Raw genomic sequence first — 22276 nt, 5'->3', positions numbered from 1 at the left:
CTCACATCCAGTCCCTGTGTCTGAGCCCCATGTTTAGCCCCCAGGTCACCAGCCGTCACCTTGAATCTCTCTTACTTACACATGCAGGATAGAAAGCAAGGTAATGAAGAAAACAGTTCAAAATAGGGTTTCATAAGGAAACAGTAGACTGTGGTGGTCATACACAGCATTTGACCACACCAGCACACTGACCAGCTGTTCATTTGCACCTTTTTTTTGTCCACTATTTTATCATGTTACTCGTGCTCTGTTTGATTAGCTAAACTTCAGGCCATGGGTACCTATCTACTTTCACGCCTTAGTGAAGTTTATCCATTTTAATTAGTTAATTTAGCTAAATTAACTAATTAGTTTAATAAATCCTTAATTCATAGAATCATTTAAATTGGAAAAGACCTTTAAGATCATGAAGTCCAACTGTTATCCCAACATTGACAAGCCCACCACTAAACCATGTCCCCAGATTCCACATCTTCATGTCTTTTAAATACCTCCAGGGAGGATGACTCCACCAATACTCTGGACAGCCTGTTCCAATGCCTGGCAACTCTTTCAGTGAAGAATTTTTTTTCCTAATATCCAGTGAAAACCTGCCCTGCCAGGTTTGCTCTTGTCCTATCTCTTGTTACTTGTTACTTGGAAGAAAAGACCAGGCACCACTCCACTACTCCTTTCAGGTTGTTGAGGAGAGCGAATTTGTTTGAAATTGATAATCTACATGGTGCATTACAGAAAAACATGTTCTCCCACCCACCTCCAGACCCGCAAAACACCCATGTGTCAGCATTAAAAAGTTGCTGAAATTTCAATGTTTCAATGACCAGCTAAGGAGAACTTTTCACCTAAGAAACAAAGATGTGAAATACTTTATAGCAATATGCAACAACAGTTGAAATACTCTCAGAATTGTACAGGCTAACCTAATCATATATATAAATACACATATGCATAAAACTCATGGAAGTTTTTATTTTCCTTTCAGCTGATAGAGAGCAAAATTCAGTCAACAACATCTCCAAATGAAGAGATAATAGTAGTTGCTGACATAGCAAGATAACCAAGAAAAAGAAGAGTCTAAAATTGCATTTCTTAGACAACTGTATATTCCTATAGAAAGTCTGGAATAATATATATAGGCTTTCTTCACTTTCATTTTTTTTTCTTGTAAAAAACAGTGATGCAGCCATGAGAGAATGATACTTCACATGCAACCTTTTTAAATGCCATTGTATTTGCTTTTAATTTTGGCTAACTTTAATTGTTTAAGTAAGTTGTCCTTATTGGATATCTTCCATTTTCTGAATATGAAAAATAATTGGTTTATCTCATATTAAAAGCATTAAGAATACAATTTAAAAAAATTCTGGTGCCTGAATGCCATTGTTCTACTGTCAAAAATGGTCCAATTCATACCTGAAGTTTCCTGGGAGCTCTTAAATTATAGGCAACTGGAAAAATGCGAACACAAGCTGAGACACTGAGTAGTGGCCTGCAATCAATGGGATTCTCAAGGGACAGGAATATATCTAAAACCCTAACTATTCCTAGAGTTTAAGTGTGTTACAAATCAAGAGATCAGCCACCTCCTTCTGTAGGTACTTAGCTCTTTATGTTCTTACTGTTCACTTGCTTTTTACTACCTTATTATTTTAATATTGAGTGCATGACTCAGTTAATCTCTGTTTTCTTTTGTTCAACTTGAGAGCTTTACTTTTGGGCCAAACATGAGGTATTCAGAGACACAGGGTCAGGACAAGGTGTTGTGAAAACAGTGCATGCTGTTGTTGAATGCAGTAACTGGTGACGAGTGATGCTTCTCAAGGATCAATGCATAGTGTTTAGCACTAGATTTCACCCCTCTAGAACCTGAATGACAGTGACAAGCTGTGTAAGTTCAGCAGTAGGGCACCAAGGTGATTATGGGTGTCTGAAGGAACAAGGATTTTTCAGCCTGGAGAAGAGAAGCTAAGGGGTCTAACGCTATCTTTCACTGTGTGTAGAGAAGACACAACAGGCTTGTCTGGGAGTTGCACAGTGTGAGGATGAGAGGGAACAGTCAAAAGTTGTGGCAAGAGAAAGTTGAATTTGATATAAGGAAAAAGAATGATTTACAGGTGAGAGAGTTGGATGGGCTCTGGAATAAGTGTCTGAAGAGGCTGTGAAATCTCCATCCTTCAATATATTTGAAATACAACTGGACAGTTTCTGACAAACTTCCTTATAGGGGAAATGATTTATTATTAGATTTCTTTTATTCCTTTTGTTCCATAAAAAAACTTTCTTGGCCTTATTTACTGTGCTTTTGTATTTATCCTTCTTTTGAAAGGGCTTCAACTTCTAGAGAAATGCCTTCTTATTTTGTACAGAGCCTCCCTCACACTGTTACTTTCCTAAGGATCAAGAAGATTTTTCTTTTTAAAGAGATAAAACCGCCTAGTATTTAATCTGTTTGTATTATGAACGGGACACAAAATTCAACATTTGATTTAATTGTGCAGGAAGATACTGGAGAAGGCATAACCACGTCTTTATCACAATAGTGCCTTCACATGTGATGTTCTGGGTCCATATCACTGCTTTTGTAGAAGCAAAGAATATTAGGTAACGTTTGTGTTGGAATAAGATACTATTGGCACCTGTTGAAAATCTAATTTCTACATCCCCTATGTAGCGTAGCGATGGGCAGGCAACATAAGCCCTTGTAAGAGCTAAGTAGTCAATAGAGACCACAAGGTCAGCATGGAAGACAAGAAGCAGATATTTTCACTTCCTGGGTATCTCCTGATACCCTTGAGAGAGATCAGAAGCACAGCAATAAACTCTATTTTACAGGTATATTTGATTTCTGGGTTTCTTTATTGGAGAAAGAAGTATATCCCGGCAAAGAACTCAGAATCTGAGCAGGTAATAGTAGAGCACAGACAAAACTTCTAATTTCAGTTAAAGTCTAATTCCATACAAGGTTCAACCTTGATCTGGAGCCATACTAAAAGAGTCTTTATTGTCTGACTCCCCAGTTTGGATGGTTGCTCAGTGAACTATTTACTTGTTCCTACCTGAGGAGGTAATGATGGAAGCTCACCATGACTTCTAAGGATGTCTTAAGGTGCAAAGAGAAAATGCTCAGCAACTTGCCTCCTTAAATGAATTAACCTTTGAGCACTTTCATTCACAAGAAAAAGAACTTTATCCTCTGAGTAGCCTCACTAGTTTTAACATCATATATCTTAGTGCTTCTTTTAGTCTCTGAAATTCAGATTTTGAGAGTTGGGACCAGGATGCTCTTCCTGGAATGGGGTAAAACAACTCGAACAATGTCCTATTTGCAAAGCTATCGGTGAATGGAGAAGGGGGTGTCATGCTGCTTTTGGTGTTGAATAATGCTGAAACCTGTCTGACTCATCATTTTCATAACTGGGTGAGAAATCACTGACAATCATTTTTATGCTTTGATATATAAATGCTTTGAGAATCAAAGGCTTAGATTTTTATACTATACATTTGAACCTTGCTATTTGATTTTTAGACTGCTTTTATAATGATACTAGACATTTGATTATTAGACTAAACACTCCCAGGACTACTTTCTTGCACAGAAGCCAATTGCCATGTAAGAGTCTAGATACATTTTATTAAACCTCTAAATAAGGCGGCCACTTACAAACTACCTTTAGAAATTAGCCCTGGCCTGAGCTAACCTCTGGACTACATCCAGGAGTTGTTCAGGACATTACTTGCAAATCCTGGCCAAAGTAATGCTGGGAGCAGTTGTTTCTGGACATGTTCCAGTGCTGGGGAGCCTTCCAGTTACCAGTGCAGCCAGGACTGCGCTCTCTCCAGCTTATACTCTAGCTGAACACAAACAGCTCTTGGCACACCTAGTGCCTTTGACACAGTTAATGATTACCTTTTGGTCAAAGACTTGCCTGAGAAGCTTTTTGCAGCAGAACAGAACAACAAAGTAAATTTCTTAAAGAGGCTGAATTCCTGCTGGAAACACTTGTAAACCAGCTTTGTTTTTCTCAGTATGCAGCAATGGTCAGACTTGAAATGCTCACTATAACTTGCTAAAAGACTGGTGGGTTTGTAATACACTGCACTAGTTTATATAGCCTTTCTCAATGTCTTTCCTCACAGGCAAAATTGCCAGAGTGTGGCATAGTTTGACTCCAGTCCACCAAAACCTAGCCATGAGCTGTGAACGACCATTCACTGGCTCTCTGTAAGGAAGGGAATAGTAAAGTACAATAAAGACAGTATTGAGACACTCAGGAGATGGCATAATGAACTTGTTAAATAGAACCTAAACAAACTCCTCATTTGTTTCCTGTTTTCTCCTGGGAAGGATAACATACTTAACTGATTTTGGAAAGGTGCTACACCCACGTTCAAAAAAAAGGCCAAAAGTTCAATCCAGAGAACTGCACGCCTATAAACCTGGAAAACTCATGGCTTGAGTCCTCCTGGAGCATATATCTGTCACATTAAGTAGATGGTCTCTGGGAATAGTCAGTATGATTTCATCAAGGGTATATGCCTGTAAAGGTGGGTTACCACAGGGGTCTATCCTGGGGCCTATCCAGTTTAATGCCTTTATCAGTGACTTGGAGGAGGTGATGGATTGCCATCGTGTTTGTACATAACACCGAACTGGAGTGACCAGCTGATTTGCTCAGGATGAGGGCTGCAATCCAGACAGACACAGACAAGCTGAAGGAATAGTCAAAAGAAACCTTGAAACCATTTGCTCACTTGAATTTACATTGTCTGGAAGAGGAAAAACTTAAAAAAATAAATTTTAAAATTATTTTACAAATAATTCAAAAAATATTTTATATAAATATAAAACCCCCCACTGTTTAGAAAAATTATGTACATTTCCTAGAACTCTGTGCTTTACAGCAGCCCTTGTTTCTTATAAAACAGCTTCACACAACATTTGGCAACTTCCTGAAGGATGTGCACACAATTCTTCCATCTACTGCTTTCTTATGAAAGGTTGGTAACATTTCTGAAGATTTTGTTACCCTGGTGTTTTTCTCAGACTTCTCCAAATGTTGCAAATGCTAATGCTAAACTGAGACATTACTATTAACAGATTTTTCAGACCATGTAGAGCAAAAGTTGTGTCTTTCACTCATGACAAGCTATTCATGAATTGGCTAGCAACATCTACATCAGTAGCATGGAGCACCACCTGCAAGAGATCCCAGCAGACCACTCTATGCTGGTGGACCAAGACCTCTGGTGTTCAAAGGGGCTGTGTTGGAGAACTGGAGAGGTGTCTGTCCCCAAAAAACTATTCTAGTGTGAGTTTCAACCACTCATATTGACAATACTGAACTAGAATAAAACACAGAACAGCATATTAAACAAAACCAAAATAATTGCTGGTTCATCATAAGCACCAGGTCGTAGACTGCGGCAGTTCACATCCTCCTGAAATGCCTCATCCCAGAAGAAGGTGAGACCTATTAAAGGAGAACACAAAAGACTTCATATGTCCCAAAGGAAGCTGGTACCCAGGAGGGTCAGACTCAGGACCTGAGGGCAGCCATGAGCCCAGCAGGGCTGTGCTCTCCCTGACCAGGGCCCATTCACACCACCCCATGAGGGAGAGAACGGGCAGCCAAATGCTGAGAAGGAAAGAGTGGGTATCAGTGCACATAGAGCCCTGATGAATTAATACAGGCTAGAGTTCAAAATCAGAGAATCACAGAATGATTAAGGTTGAAGAAGACCTCCAAGATCACTTAGTCCAACCCTTGGCCAAACATCACCTTGTCAAGTAAACCATGGCACTAAGTACCACATACAGTCATTTCTTGAACACTTTCAGGGATAGTGATTTCATCACTTCCCTGGGTAGCCCATTCCAATACTTGACAACCCTTGCAGTGTAGAGAGCAATAAGATCTCCTCTAAGCTTCCTCTACTCCAGGTTAAACAACTTCGACTCCCTCAGCTGCTCCTCATATGGCTTAGAAATGGATCAGTTAGTACTAACTCAGCCACTGTTTGGGCAGGCTGAAGGTATTAGTCAGAGGATACTTTAATATTACCCTCATGTTACCTAGAACTTCACCAAACATGCCACCACAACAGCATGCAAATCCTTTCAGTCATACAGACATATTTACATCACAAATATATGTGTCACAGAAGGATGGTACTTTAGAAAATTACTGAAGGTAGTGGCAATCACTGAGGTGGTACCCAAGTAGAGCATTGATGAATAGGCCATTTCAGACCACACTGAAGTGTGACTACACATGTACTGTGTTCTTTTTAGGCTACACAAAATAAGTAAATTAAATCCTTTAATGAGTAGAAGATTTGAAACATGCCTGTCCTGTTCCTAAGGTACTGAATAGGTGGCAAGAACTGAGTCAATGTGATTTTAGAGACAAAATTTTGCAGCTCAGCCCTGCCTCATGTGTGGTCTGCCTAAAGTGCTACTCATTTCACTTATCTAGTTTTTTTCATCCATAACCTCAAATAGAAAAATAGAAAATAATATTAACATGCCCTTCGGATGGGAATCACTGGGTAAACGTGAGCAAGTCTGAGCAGTGTGGACTGAAAAGCAAAGACATTTAAAATTTGAAAAGTCTGTGAAGTAGTTTGCTATTGGTGGATATGAACACATACACTAGCAAAAAAAAAACAAAAAAAAAGAAAACAAACACCCCCTACAGTTTTGGTTCAAGGATAGCGGGGTTAAGAATAGTTCTTTCTGTAACAGACTATTAAGGGCCTTGCCTCATCCCTAAAAAGCCTAGGGAATTCTTCACCTTCCTGTTATTGTGCCTGTGTTGGGAGTAGAAGGGTTAACTCAAATCACTCTTGCATCTGAGAGTATCTGAGCATCTGAGAACAGCAAGAAGTAAAAAGAATCTATTGCATGAAGATTACATAACTGGATATCAAATCTCATGTAAAACAAATAGGGAAGTGGCTAACTCTCAGCATGACCCAAAGCCACATCTAAATGTGCTGGAAGTTAAAGCAAAAAAATGTGGGTTAGACTCTCATATTTATATGACTGCAAATTCTTTGGCAAACTTGACATTACATTATTCAGTAAATACTTTGGATATTTTCTTTTAATTTCTCTAGTCAGACTCTTTTGGACCTAACTCATGATATTGTAGCCTAAGATGAACCAAATAAAAATAACCCATAATCAAGTAGTGAGAAAGTTCAGCAATTTGGATCTGGCATTTTCCTTACCATTTCTTTGCCTACAAATAAGTAAGACAGAACTTTCTTTGCTATTTGTATATGCTAAGGATTGATCTTCCTCAAAGGAGAAGCCGGGCTGGTGCAGGGGCCAGAATCAACATATATGGGCAGTAAGGTCCTGACAGAAATAAGTGACCATGTTATAAACACTTTAAACACAGACTAGTCACACAACACTGCTGTTGTTTACAGAAGATATTACTTACGAAAATATGTTTATTTGTAGAAGTGGTATTTCTATGAGCATATTTGTATACTATGATTCCATTGAGCATTTATGTATTTCTGTATAAATGAGTTTACATATTGTGATTATTAATGCTTAGTACATCTGACATAACAGGAAGGAAGTTTGTTGCATGATCAGTATATGTGAAATCGTTAACATCTGCAAATCAGGAAATTTAGGGAAGCTCAAAAGCAGTAAGGGAAATGACAAACTGAGTCATTTTCTAACTTGCAGCATTTGTTATTTAATACTGCCATGCAGTAAAAAAAAATTAATTGGCAGAGCAAAACACTTACTGATTCCTGCATGTGACTACAACTACAGGTTTAAGCGTCCTTGTTGCTGTGAACCAAAATCAAACAAGATAAATGAGGAGAGTTTTTTCAAAAGGAGGTATGTCTCTCTTTTTTGTCTATTGGTTTTCTTGTGCCACAGAAGATTTTGTGCAGATGTTTGCCGAGGGCTAAGTCAGGTACAATCATATTATCCCCAGTAAAAAATATGGATTAGTTTCCTTTCTGCTTAAGAAGGTCTAAGGAAAATTTGGGGGATGCTTTAGTCTATTTGGTTAAAAATATAAATGTGTATATAAAAAATTTCTGAAGATTTCTTCAAGATTCAAGGAAGACTATGAAATGTTTATGATGTCTGTTGCATTATTTGACATTTTTTATCTTACATCTATTTTTCAATAACTGAAAGAAATGCTATTTCCTGTACCCCTTCTATAAATTAATCTAACTAGAAATATGTGGATTTATATTTCCTGGGGAAAAAAATAAATCACAGAACCTTGGGATGGTTGAGGCTGGAAGGCACTTCTGGAGATTGTCCCAACCCTTGCTCAGAGAAGGGTCAGCTACAGCAAGTTGCTCAGGGCTTTGTTCAGTCAGCATCTCCAATATTGGAGACTCCATAACTTCCCTGGAAAACTTGTTCAAGTGCTTGACTACCCTCACAGTAAAAAGTGCTTTCTTCTGTTTAAATCAAATTTCCATTATTTATGTTTTTGCCCATTGCCTCTTGTCCAGTCACTTGGCATGACTGAGCAGAGTCTGGCTCCATCTTTCTCATTCCCCACAGTTGGGTATTTGTATACATGGATAACATATCCCTGAGCCTTCATCTCTACAGGTTGAACAGTCTCAGATTTCTCAGCCTCTTCCCATATGTCAGAGCCCTTAATCATCTTTGAGGTTCTTTGCTGGACTCTCTCCAGTAGCTCTGTATCTTTCTTCTACTGGGGATCCCAGATCAAGATCAGGCACTCCAGGAACATCTCCCTTGACCTGCTGGCAACACTCTGTCTCATGCAGCTCAGGGTGCCTTTGGTCTTCACTTCTGCAACAGCACAGTGTTGGCTCATGGTCAGCTTGTGCTGTCTCTGCAAAAGCTGCTTTCCAGCAGGTTATCCTCAGGCTCTCCTGGTGCCAGGGGTTGTTCCTCCCTAAGTGTAGGACTCAGCACTTTCCTCTGCTGAATTTTATTATATTCTTGTCATCCCATTTCTCCACCTTGTCCAGGTCCCTCAGAAGCAAAATAGTGGTATATTACCCACTTCTTCCAGTTTTGTACAATCTAGAAACTGAACAAGTCATATTTAAGCAGGAATTTGATAGTAATATTTCATGGCTTGGCATGCATTGTAAGGTTTTTATCCTAGTTCCATGCATTTTGGTTGGCTTAGCAAGCATATGGTACTCTCCATATGTCTGCAATGTGTAAGTATTAGTTTATCATCACATCACCCGATGAGTAAAATCCAAAGTTTTATTTCTGAAAGTGTGTTATGGGCAGTAGTAATTCTCCCAGAGCCACTCAAGCAACTTAGTCACTGTCTCAGGTAACATTTTCTGGTAGCATTCTGCACTAACAGCCTAAGAGCAAAGACAATAAACTGTACAGACTAAGAGAGTTAGAACTGATAATGCTAAGTCAGTATTTAGTGGATGCTTTCTGTGCTATAGACTATGTGACTGTATTTTCCACCTGACACATTGATTAGATGGATGAATTAGGTTTATAGCAAACCTCTCTCTGGGAGAGAGCTAGACAGTGAGCTAAGAGTTTAGTATAGAAATCAGGTGTTTGAGTCTCCTCTGGGGCCCTTCACTATGTAGAAGGGTAGACACATGCTCGTGAGGCTGGCCAGGGGAGAAAAAGGAAAGAAACAAAGCAGTAAAAAGCATACAATCTGTGGGGTTTCATCCCAACAGACTCTATTTTATGTCCTATTTTAATGAAATAAGAGGAAATTCTGCTTACACAAGAATATATATGTTTCTTCTAGTCTGATCCTTTACGTAATCAGTTTGAAATAAGTATGTGTTCCTTCCAGCACCTTCAATACTGAGGTCTATTCAGAGCAGAGAGAATTTTACCACACCTGTCTGCAGAAGACCAGTCTGAGAGAGGGTGGAGGTTCTGGAGGTAGAAAGTTCCTACAGATATGGTGCTGGAGCCACTTGCTTGGTTATTGTGCAGAAGGTATGGACTGGTCATGTAAATGGCTTAGGGCTCACCACAACTCCTGTATCTCTTATCCTGCCTGCAGGCAGAGAAAAACCAGGCTATGTGTTGGTGCATTCAGGTAGAGTGATAGAGAGAACATAGGCACAAACCAACTAAACAAACTAATCCTATCCTGAGTGATTTGTTTTAAAAGTAGTTCAAATGTGAAACACAAATCCTTTGGGAAGCAAACTCCTTTAGTGCTGTGATCAATGGAAATTATCATTTCTTATGAGGAAAGTGAATGCTTACAGGCCCTGCTATTCCCACTGTAAGTCCAATGAAATGTCCAGAGTGTGGAGACAATGGTGTCAGCAAACACTCCTCTGAGCAGACAGGGCTGCAGATGATTCCTGTGGCAGTGCCCTAGATGAGGGTTTCCATGAGAAAGCATGAAGAGTACTTGCAGTATGGGGCTGTTGTAACGTGTAGGAGAGAGGGAGATTCTGAAAGCACAGGAGTCATGAGAGCAGAGAGAGAGATGACAAGAAGAATGAAGCCAAGAAAATAAAGAAAAGGTGAGCAGACAGTTGACTGAGAACAGGAAAACTTAAAAAAGAATGCAAGGTGAGGAAAGGAAGGAGGAAAGGTTGAGTGACTGAACAGATGGGCCAAAGCGGAGAAAAATATGCTTAAGGGGCAGACTAGAAGGACAACAGGTCTTGAGTTTCCCATGGGCATTAGTGTGGAGGTTCCTGAGAGCATGGGAAAGTGGAAATAACTATTGAGACCAATATCTCACACAGCATTTCACAGCCAGTCCTCCATACCATTTGTACTTAAGATTCTTCAGTATCAGTTCCCAGCAGTCATGGCCACATCCTTACTGTAGTATGATGATTTACAAATACTGATGTTGCGAAAGATAAACAGAGAAGAACCAGGTTACAGTGAAGAGTTTATCTCTGTTGCAACCCCAACATGATGTTCTGGCCTGGCTTGAATCCTGGAAACCATGTACTATCAAGCTAATTTCCAGGAAATGTGACGTGCCTCCTGGAAATATTCAAGAATCCAAGACAACTTCCTTGGAACGTCTGGATGAGTTTTTGCTTTCACCACAAGTGGAGTCAGTTTGAAATCAGCACTCTGAAATTACCATAAAAATTAATAGAGAAGGGTGGATGAGTAATGAAATATTACTATGTTTCTATTTTTCCTTAATTTGTAAGAATTTACCTTACAGTCTTAGAATTATCCTTAGTAATACCTGTAATCAAGAAAATTGCTATTAGGAAGTTTCGCTACTAGGCAATGCTAAAACAAACAAAAAATTAACCAGAGTTTCTTCTGCATGTAAAAAAACCCAACAGAAAAACAAGTGCTGTCAATGGAGAAACCTTCCCAAAAGTTTTAACCTCCTGTGAGAAAAGAAAATGATACATAAGATGAGAAGTGTTTGACAAGAACTGATGACACTGTTTGACTAGCTTTGCTCAGGCCTCCATATGAAAGAATGTGGAATCACCTTTTGCAGATATTCACACTTCCTTAGTAATTTAAATTACCTACAGTGATCTGTAACATCTGACTCCTCAGTTTCTGACACAAAAATTTGAAGTAGCTGTTCTGGATAGATGTAAACCTCTAAGAACAGTGGAAGTTATGTAGTTTGAAAAGTGGAGAAACATTTGTGATCTCAAACAGGGAAAAATACGGTGATGCTTTGACCTAGGCTGCCCACCAAACTTCTCTCTCGCTCCTCCTCTTGTTTATTCTCTACTTCCCATCAGCAGAAAATATTCAGCTACTCCTTGGGACAAAGGGCCTCAGTACACAAAGCAGTTGTTTTGGAAGACAAATGCATGAATAACGAATGCCTCCTCCCACTCCAATCCTTCTTTCTCCCAGGTTTTATTGCTGAGCATGATGCTATATGATATGGAATATCCCTTTGGTCAGTTGGGATCATCTGTCCTGGCCATGTTCCCTCCCAGCCTCCTGCCCACCCCCATTCTACTGGCCTTTGCAGAGTGAGTGGGATGGGGTTGGAGAGACAACCCTGATGCTGTGCCAGCACTGCTCAGCAACAGCCAAAATACTGGTGTGTTATCAAGACCATTCTAGCTACTTATACAAAGCACAGCACTGTATGGGCTGCTCTGGGGAAAGTTAACTCCAGCCTAGCCAGAACCAAGTGTTTCTTAAGCTACAAATCACGACACATGAAAGCACAGCCATGAACTACCTTGTTGGACCAGGCAGCAGTGCCAACCCTCTCCTACGCTCACACAGCCTGGAAAGGGAGGTCTAACTTCCTTCACACAGCCTATACTCTGCGTAGCCAGAGACAATAATCACACACTGTGAGACAAGAAAATAAAAAAAGTAGGCAAAAGAAAAGTGACCAGATTTAAGGTTTGGTTGCTGCTTAAAAAAATGCCTTTTGGAAAAATACTTCCACATCAAAGAAACTCATCAGAGGGAAACAGAAAATAAAATGCATAAAAAAATAGGAAGATACTAAAAATGTTAAAAAAACTTCTATATAGCAATAGTCAAAGGCTTCAAAAAAAGCAGTGAAAAATTATTTATGTGTTCAAGAAACAGCGAATGGAATTCAACCATATGTCCATTGACTACAATTAGAACTTAAACAACTTATGCTTTTGTAAATACTTACTTGTAGATACCTTTACATGTCTTAAGGTCTGTTTCATTTTCAAGACATAAAGGAGGCAAGTCAAGATGGAAAAGAAACACGGAAAAATACGTTGTCTTTTGCAGTATTCCTCATTGAAAAGGGTCATTGACATACACTATCTCTTTTCAGGAAATTGGACTGAAAAACACACAAGACAGAAGTAGGCTCCAGAAAATGCAAATAACTTCCAGAAAGAAAGTTGTAGGTCCAGAGGAGCAGAAATACCAAGAATGAAAGTGTATCCAGTTTGCAATTATGTAAATCTTTGTTCAAATGAACTGTACATGAAGACTTGAGAGTCACATTCTCTAAAATAGCTTTAAGCAGGTCCAGCATTTTTTTCTTAGCCTCTCAAGCAGATTTTAAAGCCCAAGTTCAATTGCATACCACTATAGTTATATTAGAATAAAATTATTGTGGGCATAGTTCTATGAGCTAACATAATTTTTTGATTACAAAGCAGATATTCTCCAAGTTTAATAATGTCCACAGTAAGATTCAACAATTTCTGAACACAAAAAAACTAGTAACAAAGAAAGTGTAGAAAAAAGTATCTTATTTAATAATGGGATATAGTAAACTACACCTAAAAAATGGTACTCTTTACTATATTCAGTTTTCCATGAAAAGAGGTGAAAAGTGAGAGACCACATATAAAAACGAAAAATTCATTCAGATTTATCAGGAACTGACAGAAGCATCATCAAGTTTATGAAAAATGTTGCTATTCAGGATATTCAGGACACTGCAAAAGCAGCTGAATCCAGGGCTATCCAGTGCCTTTGTAAAGGCCCATCAGAATTCCTGCTCGTAAGGTACTTTTCTAAATGGAAAGCTGTTCCATCTCATCTGGGATCAGAAAAGAAAAGAAAAGAAGCTGATAGAAGCAAGTACTGACATTGATAAATAACATATACAAAACCAATGTTATGTTCACAAAAGAGTTTTGATCTTTGTCGAAAGAATATTTTCTAGGGGTGGATTAGACAGCATCTTTGACTCTTCCCATAAAAAAAAAAAAAAAAGTTTTGTAGAAACCAAAGTGCTCTTTATCATAATTTTCTATTTTTTCTTTTCTTTTCTTTTCTTTTCTTTTCGTTTCTTTTTGTTTCTTCTCTTTTCTTTTTTTTTCTGAAGGTTTCATTATTTCTTTCCAGAGAAGAAAATATGTTTGATAGTTTTGGACTCATTTGCATGATTTGGTGGTGTGTGATGCTCTTTCATCCCTTGCACGCTGACATCCAGTGTATGGAGTGTAAGTATGCTTTTGCAAATATAACCCAAGAAATAAGGTTTAATTCTTTATTTATCAGAGATATTTCCAATTAAACTGGCAATGATCATCTTGAGCCTGACAGATACTATCGTCTGCATTCAAAAAGGAATAGCATATCCTTATAGAACTTATGCTGTATCACTTCCAGCAGAAGCACAAAAATCACCTATTACAAATGTGAATGTGGACTGGAGAAAAATGGAACTGTCCTGGGAGAGCAGCAAGAATTTTTCTATGTATAAATGTACCATCATGAACTGGGACATGGAAAGCATAGAGAAAGAGGTAAACTTGCTATTCATTGGGATAAATAATTGCACCTTTTTCTTTACCTTTTATCAATTTCACTTACTTTGAAACAGTTGCAGATAATATCTGAGGTGTGGCTTTTTACAGTCCACAGCTTGATATGTCAGGGGCTGTGGAAAGCCATCAGCAGTGCCAGGATGCATTTACTGCGAGAGGAGCATCCCATGCATACGACAGACCTGAAGTTCTGGCATCGAAGTGGAAGGGAAGTGATAGCCTGGACTGTGCCTACATTGAATCATGAGCAGGGATCTAGCTGCTGAAAAAAAGGGGCTCTAAGACTAAGTGAGACTTCTAGCAAATTTAGAGAGACGGAGCGAGAGACCCTTCAGATAAAAAATTAATTCTGCAAACACTGCCATGGCTTTTCATTATCTCAAATTCTTCACTTGTTTCCCAGTGGACTGGATCATGCTTGTAGCACAGGTTATGTTATAAACCCACATTATCCAAGGAGAAAAATAGGAAGCTTGACAGAAAAAGAGAGAGGTGGCTTATTTACCCCAGCAAAGCAGATGTGTTAACTAGAAATTCATATTATGAAGTCCATCACATCTTTATTGATTATAAGTATAATGCCATAGACACCTTTCTGACTGTTGGGGAGGTCAGATGAGGATTTCTATTTTGCTTAATCCTATGATTAAATTTCTTTGTGGCTCCCTTATTCATTAATCATCTTCTGTTATGCCACTGGAGTACTATTAGCCTTCTGTAATAGTCACACACTACTGTAGTATCCAACTCCTGAGCTGCAAAGCTTTTTGTGTTGTTATATTATCAATCCCTCAGTTCCTTTCTACATCACCCTGGAGCGCTAAAGGAGGGAGTTAACTCTTGAGCCTAAAACATATCATATACATGGAGTTGAGTTCCTGAGTTGCACTTCCACAGCCAGCATCATCTAACACCAAAAGAGGAAAAGCAGAGAAATAAAACATCAACATGTTCTTTTTCAGGTGAATAGTCCACTATGCAGGTTTCCAAAGGAACTGTACATGCCTCTGCACAAAGGGGTATTCTTTATCATTGAAGTACCAAACACAAACATCTCAAAAAAATGCACCTTTCTCCCTGGAGGTAATGTCTGGCTAAGGTTTTCTCCATTTGCAATCTTTTAAATCTTTTAATTGTCTTAGTTCCTTACACAGTAGGTAACTGCTATATTTTCTATTTTTTTTTTTTTTGGAGATCTGTTAAAATTATTTGCTCTGTAATGAATGTCTCAACCATTCCTCAAGAGATGCATTACCAGAAGTGTATCCATAATTGCGTTATTCTCTTTTATACTAAGGCTCCAAAAGGCCAATAACTTACAGGGGTTTAAGGGTAGATTCAAATAACTGTTCTGGCTGTTACAAATTAAGATATTAGTGCTTATTTGTTTATTAAACGCTTTCTTGCTGGGCTGTTGGTGAATTTGTTGTAACCCATTTTGCCCCTCCTCCTCAGCTCAAAGTTCTCCACTAAAATTCCCTTGTCAACAGCGTTCCTGAAGCTGCGTGTACGCAGGGTATCTCAGATGAGATTAGCAGCTTGCTCATGTCTAAACAGAGAAAACACTCCCTGCTCATCTCTTCCCGTAGACTTGGCAGAGGAAACACCAATGGTGACCCTCAAAATACAAGGCAGGACACACAAAATTTGTTGCTTTTGGTGTTCCTCCCCTGCTGGCCCTACCTTCCAAAGCGTTCGGGCTCCTCAGAGGATTCCCCTGTGCTTTCCACAAGGGTGCCCTAGACAATGGGCACTGGAGGACGTTGGAGTCAGTAGCAGAGGAAGCCTCTACCCTTGCACTGAAAGAAGCAGAAAACTGGTTGAAGGAGAAGAGAGAAGGAGGCTGAGCATGCTCACACAGCCTGACCACAAGCGAACTTCCAAAGAAACATTCCCACTTCAATGTACTCCAGAAATGGAACAGAACAAGTCATTGTCACACACGTGAGGATGGAAAGATCTAACAAGGAAGTTGCTTGATTGGAGAACAGGAAGAAGTCCAAATTTGCTTTTAAAAGTCTCAGCTTTTTTAGTCCTCTCTGTAAAGACTTTCCTGAGCATTCATTGCAAAAGGAGAAATACTTCTCTCTGTAGCAACACGATGGTAAAAGGCAATGTGCCTTCCTTTCTGTGTGTGAATGCTTTGCTTATTGACAAGTTTCACAGTTAAGGTCTAACATACCTAAGCATGCGCCATGATCCTCCAGACTGGAGGAGTCATAGGATTTTTCCTCATCACAGATATTCCTCTATTTGCAGGCATGAATGGGTCAGCCATTGAAAATTTCTCCTGTGTGATTTATAACATTTGCCTCATGAACTGCACTTGGCAGGCAGGAAGGGGTGCTCCAGCAGATACACAGTATTTTCTTTACTGGCAGAACTCAAAGTAAGTAGGTCTGCTTGAGTCAGGGAATCCTGAATTCTCATTCAAGACATCACACTACCCGTGTTTAATGAAAATACCTTGCTTTACACAGAGATGATGGGCAGATGGAATGTGAGCTTTACATTAAAGATGAAAACGGCAGAAACATGGGATGTAGATTCCAAAATGTGAGGATAGAGATTGAAAAAGCTTACTTCCTAGTTAATGGGTCTAGCAAAGACTCCCTGATCCAGTTCTATGATGAGTACATTGAACTGTATAAAATTGGTAAGTAATTGAACATTTTTATTTTATTACTGTTTTATAAAATAAGGAAGTGGTGAATTTTTCTCTGGAAATAAGATTAAAACAAAGTCTGTAGGCCATTGCAGGATCCTGCACTGTAGGACAGACTTTGCTCCCTACAGCTGACAGAATATAGTTCCAAAAATTAACTAAAACAAGCAAAGGTAGAGGCAGCCTGAAACAACTGCTCAGAGAAGTGGTGTGAACATATCCATGGATTCTAATTAATGAAACACAATGGTTAGACTTTCAAGGCTACCTTTCTGATGGGTTTATTTTGCCATCCCTTAATCCCATACCTCCCTGAGACCCACAAGAGCTACATGTCCTAAAACCAGAGTGAGGGTTCAACTTGCAAATTAAGGCTGTGTTAGATCAATATGTGCAAACTAGGTGTTTAAGCTCCAATAAAGATCTGGAGTGGGATTTAGTTGCCTAAAAACAAGCCTCTAGTGCCATTTGAGACACACTCAGATACTTGAGGCATCCACGAGGCTTGCAAATGTGGCCTTGGACCCATGAGATACCAGGGTCCTTCTGAGTGTCCTGTGCGGCCTGAAACACAACACAAGTGACTCCTGACTGTAGCTGATGGGGCTGTGAAGCTCAGAGCTATCTAGACAAGCACATCTGCTCCTTGGTGTGCCAAAGAGCTTTGCAGCCATCAGGGCACTACTGGAGAGGTCTCCACTGACTGTAGTGGTTAGACACTTAGGTCACACTCAGTCTACAGGCACTCAAATTCCAATGCTTTGCTCTTCTACATGAAAAATACTACAGGTACAAAAACTTCCATCCTTCTTTCTATGGAGACTTGCACTGTCAATATGAAATTGGAAAACAGACGCAGAAGAAAAGTGACACTGTGATTGCACTACTGAATTACACAAAATCCTTCATATTATTTTTCACATGAACTTCAGTTACTTCAGATGTCCAGCAACTGCAGTGATATATTCCCAAGTTTTGGTATGGTATTTTGCTGCTGTTTATCAAATAACTTTTGCTAGAATCAGTGGCACACAGCTGTACATCGGTTGCCTCACCTTGACATGTATTTTGCTATGAAGGCATGAGTTGTAGCAGATTACTGACCATGCCTACATTAGTTATTCCTTTTTTTTTTCCCCCAGAAATACTCACTGCTCCATTAAATGTCACTGCCCATTGTACTGGAGATCCAGTGGGTTGCATAATTACATGGCATCCACCCCTTACAAGTCACGTGGAAAAAGTAAAGTGTTTTCAGTATGAAATTAACATACAAAATAAGGTAAAAATTTATTTGTTTATCTGTGCCACTGTACGTACACACGTGTCTATAATATGCAAACTTCTGATTCCTTTATTAATTAACTTCTCTCTCATGACCTGTGGTGTCCTCCTGCTCCAGCTCTGCTAGTCTCACATCCCATCTCTCATGATCTTTTTTCAGACTTCTCAGAGATGCGAAGTAGAAAAGCAGAGGGAAGCAGGGAAATGTTATGAGGGATCTCTGTCTTGAGAATGCTTGAGAAAGACTTGAGAATACCTGTGATGCTGTCCTGCATAAGCACATGTCACAGGAGGAACGACTGTGTGACCTGCAACAAGGGCACTGGCTTGGTGGCAGCCTCCAGCCTGTGCCCAGGTCCTGAGCTGCTCATGCTCACCCTGGTTCATAGAATAATTATTAAGGTTGGAAAAGACCTCCAAGATCATCAGTTGCTAACATAGCACCACCATAATCACCACTACACTATATCACTAAGTGCCATATCCATATGCCTTTTGAACACTTCCAGGGATTGTGACTCATCTGCTTCCCTGGGCAGCCTGCTCCAATGCCTGACCACCCTTTCAGTGAAGAATTATTTCCTCATATCCAAACTAAACCTCCCCTGGTGCAACTTGAGGCCGTTTCTTCTCCTCCTAATGTTTGTTACCAGGGATAAGAGACCTATCCCCACTCTGCCACAAGTAGTTGGAGAGAGAGAGAAGGTCTCCCTTGAGTCTGCTTTTCTCCAGGCTAGGGTATGTCTGGTTTCCACCACATACAACAGAGCAGAGAGGCTGAGGTGTCAAATCCTTCTCCACAAATCTCAGTGTCTAAAGGACCTGATTTTAACATCTCTAAGGACAAAGGCCAGGAAGTTTTTTTGAGTCCAGGAGTTTGACAAGGAGGCAAGAAATAGCACTCTTCCTCCTCATTTGCTGGGATACCTGTTTTACCAGTATGTGATTTCCACACGTGGATGACACCTGTGTTGGGGTAAATTAGTACTCCCACCTATCCCACTTCCCAGCTGCAGCTCATAAGCTTACAGCTGTGGCAATTCTCAGGAACAAGACCATTGCAGGAAAGATCAGCTAAGAGTTAAACATAAATATACAACTGAAATAAAGCAATACACCATTAAATCTTATTTGTTGATTCAAAACAAGGCCTACAGCTTGCAGGTTGTAGCTATTTCAAGGAGTAATTGCAGTACACATAGCTTTCCAGCTTGGTAGGTATAATTTGACAGGAAGATCTTGTGTGAAATACGTAGAATTTTTTACATAAAGATATAGGCCACAACATATGATTAAAGCAATATTATCAAAAAATTTATTTGAAAGAAATACATGTTACCTCTTCTTTCCTGTGCCCCAGTCAGAAAGGATGGGGCTCAGTGTAGATTTCTACATTTGAGTGTGAAATTCATCTTGCAGATTGAGACACCTTAATGTAGGTGTCTGCAAAGGAGCACAAATATCCCCTGAGAGACAATGCACTTCTAGGGCTCCGTGCTGTGGAAGGGTTCATTCCCCTTGAGGTGCTAGTTACTGAAGGTATCAGAGGTATCTACATGGAGATGGCAGATAAAACTCACACCTTTCAGGAGGGGCTGATAGAGGTAAATGTCACTAAAGTAAAGCTTAAGTAACTCATTTACACTGCCCACTCACAGCACAGGCTGATTGACTTCCATCATGCCCTAAGCTGAAAGAGCTCAGCTGACAATAAATGATGGGGAAATACTAGTCTGCATTATAATTCAAGACACACAGTGGGTGTGTATTCTGTAATGAGACATTCCTTCCAGTTACACCTTTCTGACTTTTCCATAGTGTTAGCTATCCTCCTGATATTTCATGTGACAGTTGTTTCCAGGACCTCAGCCTTTCAATGTTTTCTGAGATCATTGCTAAAAATCACTGCTGTTGAAAGTGTTCACTCATTTTTGAACCTTATCTTTTTTTTCCCCAAATTTTCAGGTTCTTTGATCCAGGTAAAAGTTTGATTCCAGTTAATTAAATTTTGACTGTATAGGATGTGTAAGTACCTCTTCACAGTAGTTGGGGGAAAGCCCTTGAGCATGGATAACATAGACTTTGACTGGAAGGAGGGTAAATTTGCTATTCACATAATTTTTCTGCCCCATGTTATCAAACTCTTGTGAAATCACAGCTCCCAGACCTGCTGTGTGTGTAGGATGGTGTGATTGCTTGCATAATTTGGATATACTTCTGCTGGATGAGAATGTACAGTCTAAATATGCCCTTAGTGGCAAATACAGCTTCTCACATCTAATGATAACTAATTCATGTTTCCTTCCTTTTCTAAAAGGAAATGTAGGAAGCCAACATTCTGAATAAAATGCTGTTATTCTGGGACATTACTGGAGAAGACTATCCAGTTTTTCAGTTTAAAATTACTTATGTTCTTTAAAGGCAAGAAAAAGAGAACCAGAAAGAAATATTTTATTATTTGATAAGAAAATAATAAAAATGAAGATTTGTCTTTGTTTTGCAGGATGAACCCAAAGAAGAGAAAAAGGTTGTAAGTATTCTTGCCATATACAAATTTGTAGTTTTGCTCACTTAAGCATATAAATACTATTACAAAAAATACACTTACTTCTAGAACTATAGGGTTTGCATCTGTGTCTAAGGACAGCTAGACAAAGTGAGTACAACAATCTTCAAAACCTGTGGAAGTTAATACATACTGTCAGTCTTTCCTTGACAAATGAGTGGTCCTCTGACCCTTGGAAAGGCTTGACAGATTCTAGACTTTGTATAAAGTATCATGAGGCCAGATAATACATATCTGTTGTTGTACTGTCTTAAAAACATTAGGTCTCTTTAGCAAAAACAGACACCATGCAGGGAACATTTGCATGTTTTATCCCCATGAAGGCTGCAAGGGGATTTTACAGGGTACTTCCGCAGTTTCTGCTTTGTGTCTTTCTGATTTTTTTAGGACCCATAAACAAGAACAGGAAAAAAAAGTGTCCTTAAAGCATAATAAAATAAATTAAAGACCCAATAAACCTCAAAAATCTAGTTTTAACCTTCAAAAAAGAGAAAGTTTTGATGGCAGGATAAACATTTAACTAGTACATACCTAAAAAAATCATACAAATTATTTTTTTTCTAGAAACTGTATAATGAAATCAAACCCCAAATTTTGTTAATATTTTGTTAATATGATTTTAAATCATATTAAAATTAATTTTTTAAAATTAATTTTAATTTTTGTTGATCTGATTCCTTTGCTTCTAGGTAAGGAATGATAGATACGAATTCCAAAATTACAATGAGAAAAACCGATACATTCTGAAAATCAGAGCACGTGGAACAAAATGTCTCGTAAGCTCAAAGTGGGGGGAATGGAGTGAACCCATTGAGTTTGGTAAGATTATGAAATACTATTTTTTTTCAGTATTACCGTGTTTGCTTCCCTTTCACCCTCATAGTCAAAGGAATGAATAAAATCTTAATTCTTACCCTTACATGGAAGGAACTGGGTGGAAATTATTAATGAGGAAGAGTACTCTGGCAGCAGAACCTTTGGTTAGCTGGGATTGTGAAGGTAGCAGTTACTCAGATGCCAGGGTTCCAGGAACAGACGAAAATAGACCCACTCTTGTCTGAAGTGATGAGGATGCCTCTGAGTTCTTTTAAGTTTTTACCATTAATATCATCCCCTTCCTTCTGCTTCTCTCTTTCTACCCTTTCCACTAATTTTGCTCCATTATTTGTTCTGTAACTCTGTTTATTTTTCTTCTTTTCTGGATTATTTTTTAATTTCTCTAAATTTAAAATATTTGAAATGGTTTAAAATGCACCAAGTCAACCTGAATTTTTGTCAAAGTTCTGTAAGAAAGTCAAGTTGAAGTCCTTTGAATAATTAAGAATAAATTGTGAAACTTGCATTCATTACTGACAGTCTCCTCGGCAGATTTTTGGTATGCTGAGATATTTCTCTCTCTTGGATGTTTCAGGTCAAGGGAAAGATTACTTTACTTTTGTGATTTTATTTCTAATAGCACTTGGAACAATATCAGTGACAGTGCTCCTGTATTGTCTTTTCAAAAGGTAAATCAACCTTTTTTTCTGTAGATATTATTGATAGAGTATTAT

General features: G+C 39.0%; 2 protein-coding genes across 2 annotated transcripts in view; both read left to right on the top strand.

Moving 5' to 3' along the window:
* The window catches only part of LOC127479702 (granulocyte-macrophage colony-stimulating factor receptor subunit alpha-like), a 29574-nt gene extending 28354 nt beyond the window's left edge, over positions 1-1220 (top strand). Inside the window, exon 14 of the mRNA XM_051806996.1 lies at positions 983-1220. Coding sequence (XP_051662956.1) covers positions 983-1057 — 75 coding nt within the window. The 3' untranslated portion in view covers positions 1058-1220. The remainder of the gene's footprint in view (positions 1-982) is intronic.
* Positions 1221-3406: 2186 nt separating this feature from the next.
* LOC127479695 (granulocyte-macrophage colony-stimulating factor receptor subunit alpha-like) lies at positions 3407-22235 on the top strand. Its single transcript, XM_051806985.1, has 10 exons — positions 3407-3418; positions 13787-13884; positions 14054-14190; positions 15174-15294; positions 16471-16600; positions 16692-16867; positions 18019-18158; positions 20664-20690; positions 21416-21545; positions 22138-22235. The coding sequence occupies exons 2-10, from the start codon at positions 13797-13799 to the stop codon at positions 22233-22235; spliced, it is 1047 nt and encodes a 348-aa protein (XP_051662945.1). The 5' UTR covers positions 3407-3418; positions 13787-13796.
* The last annotated feature ends 41 nt before the right edge of the window (positions 22236-22276 follow it).

This window comes from Manacus candei, unplaced genomic scaffold (assembly GCF_025592945.1).
Source record: "Manacus candei isolate 608988 ecotype Guabito, Panama unplaced genomic scaffold, ASM2559294v1 h1tg000069l, whole genome shotgun sequence".
NCBI lineage: Eukaryota > Metazoa > Chordata > Aves > Passeriformes > Pipridae > Manacus > Manacus candei.
The sequence above is the reverse complement of the archived record's forward strand: the minus strand, read 5'-3'. Positions and strand labels throughout refer to the sequence as shown.

Coding starts and splice junctions, on each gene's coding strand:
- LOC127479695 (XM_051806985.1), top strand. CDS start 13,797: ATGTTTGATAGTTTTGGACTCATTTGCATGATTTGGTGGTGTGTGATG. Junction 18,159..20,663: donor AAATTAACATACAAAATAAG/GTAAAAATTTAT, acceptor TTTGTTTTGCAG/GATGAACCCAAAGAAGAGAA. Junction 20,691..21,415: donor CCAAAGAAGAGAAAAAGGTT/GTAAGTATTCTT, acceptor CTTTGCTTCTAG/GTAAGGAATGATAGATACGA.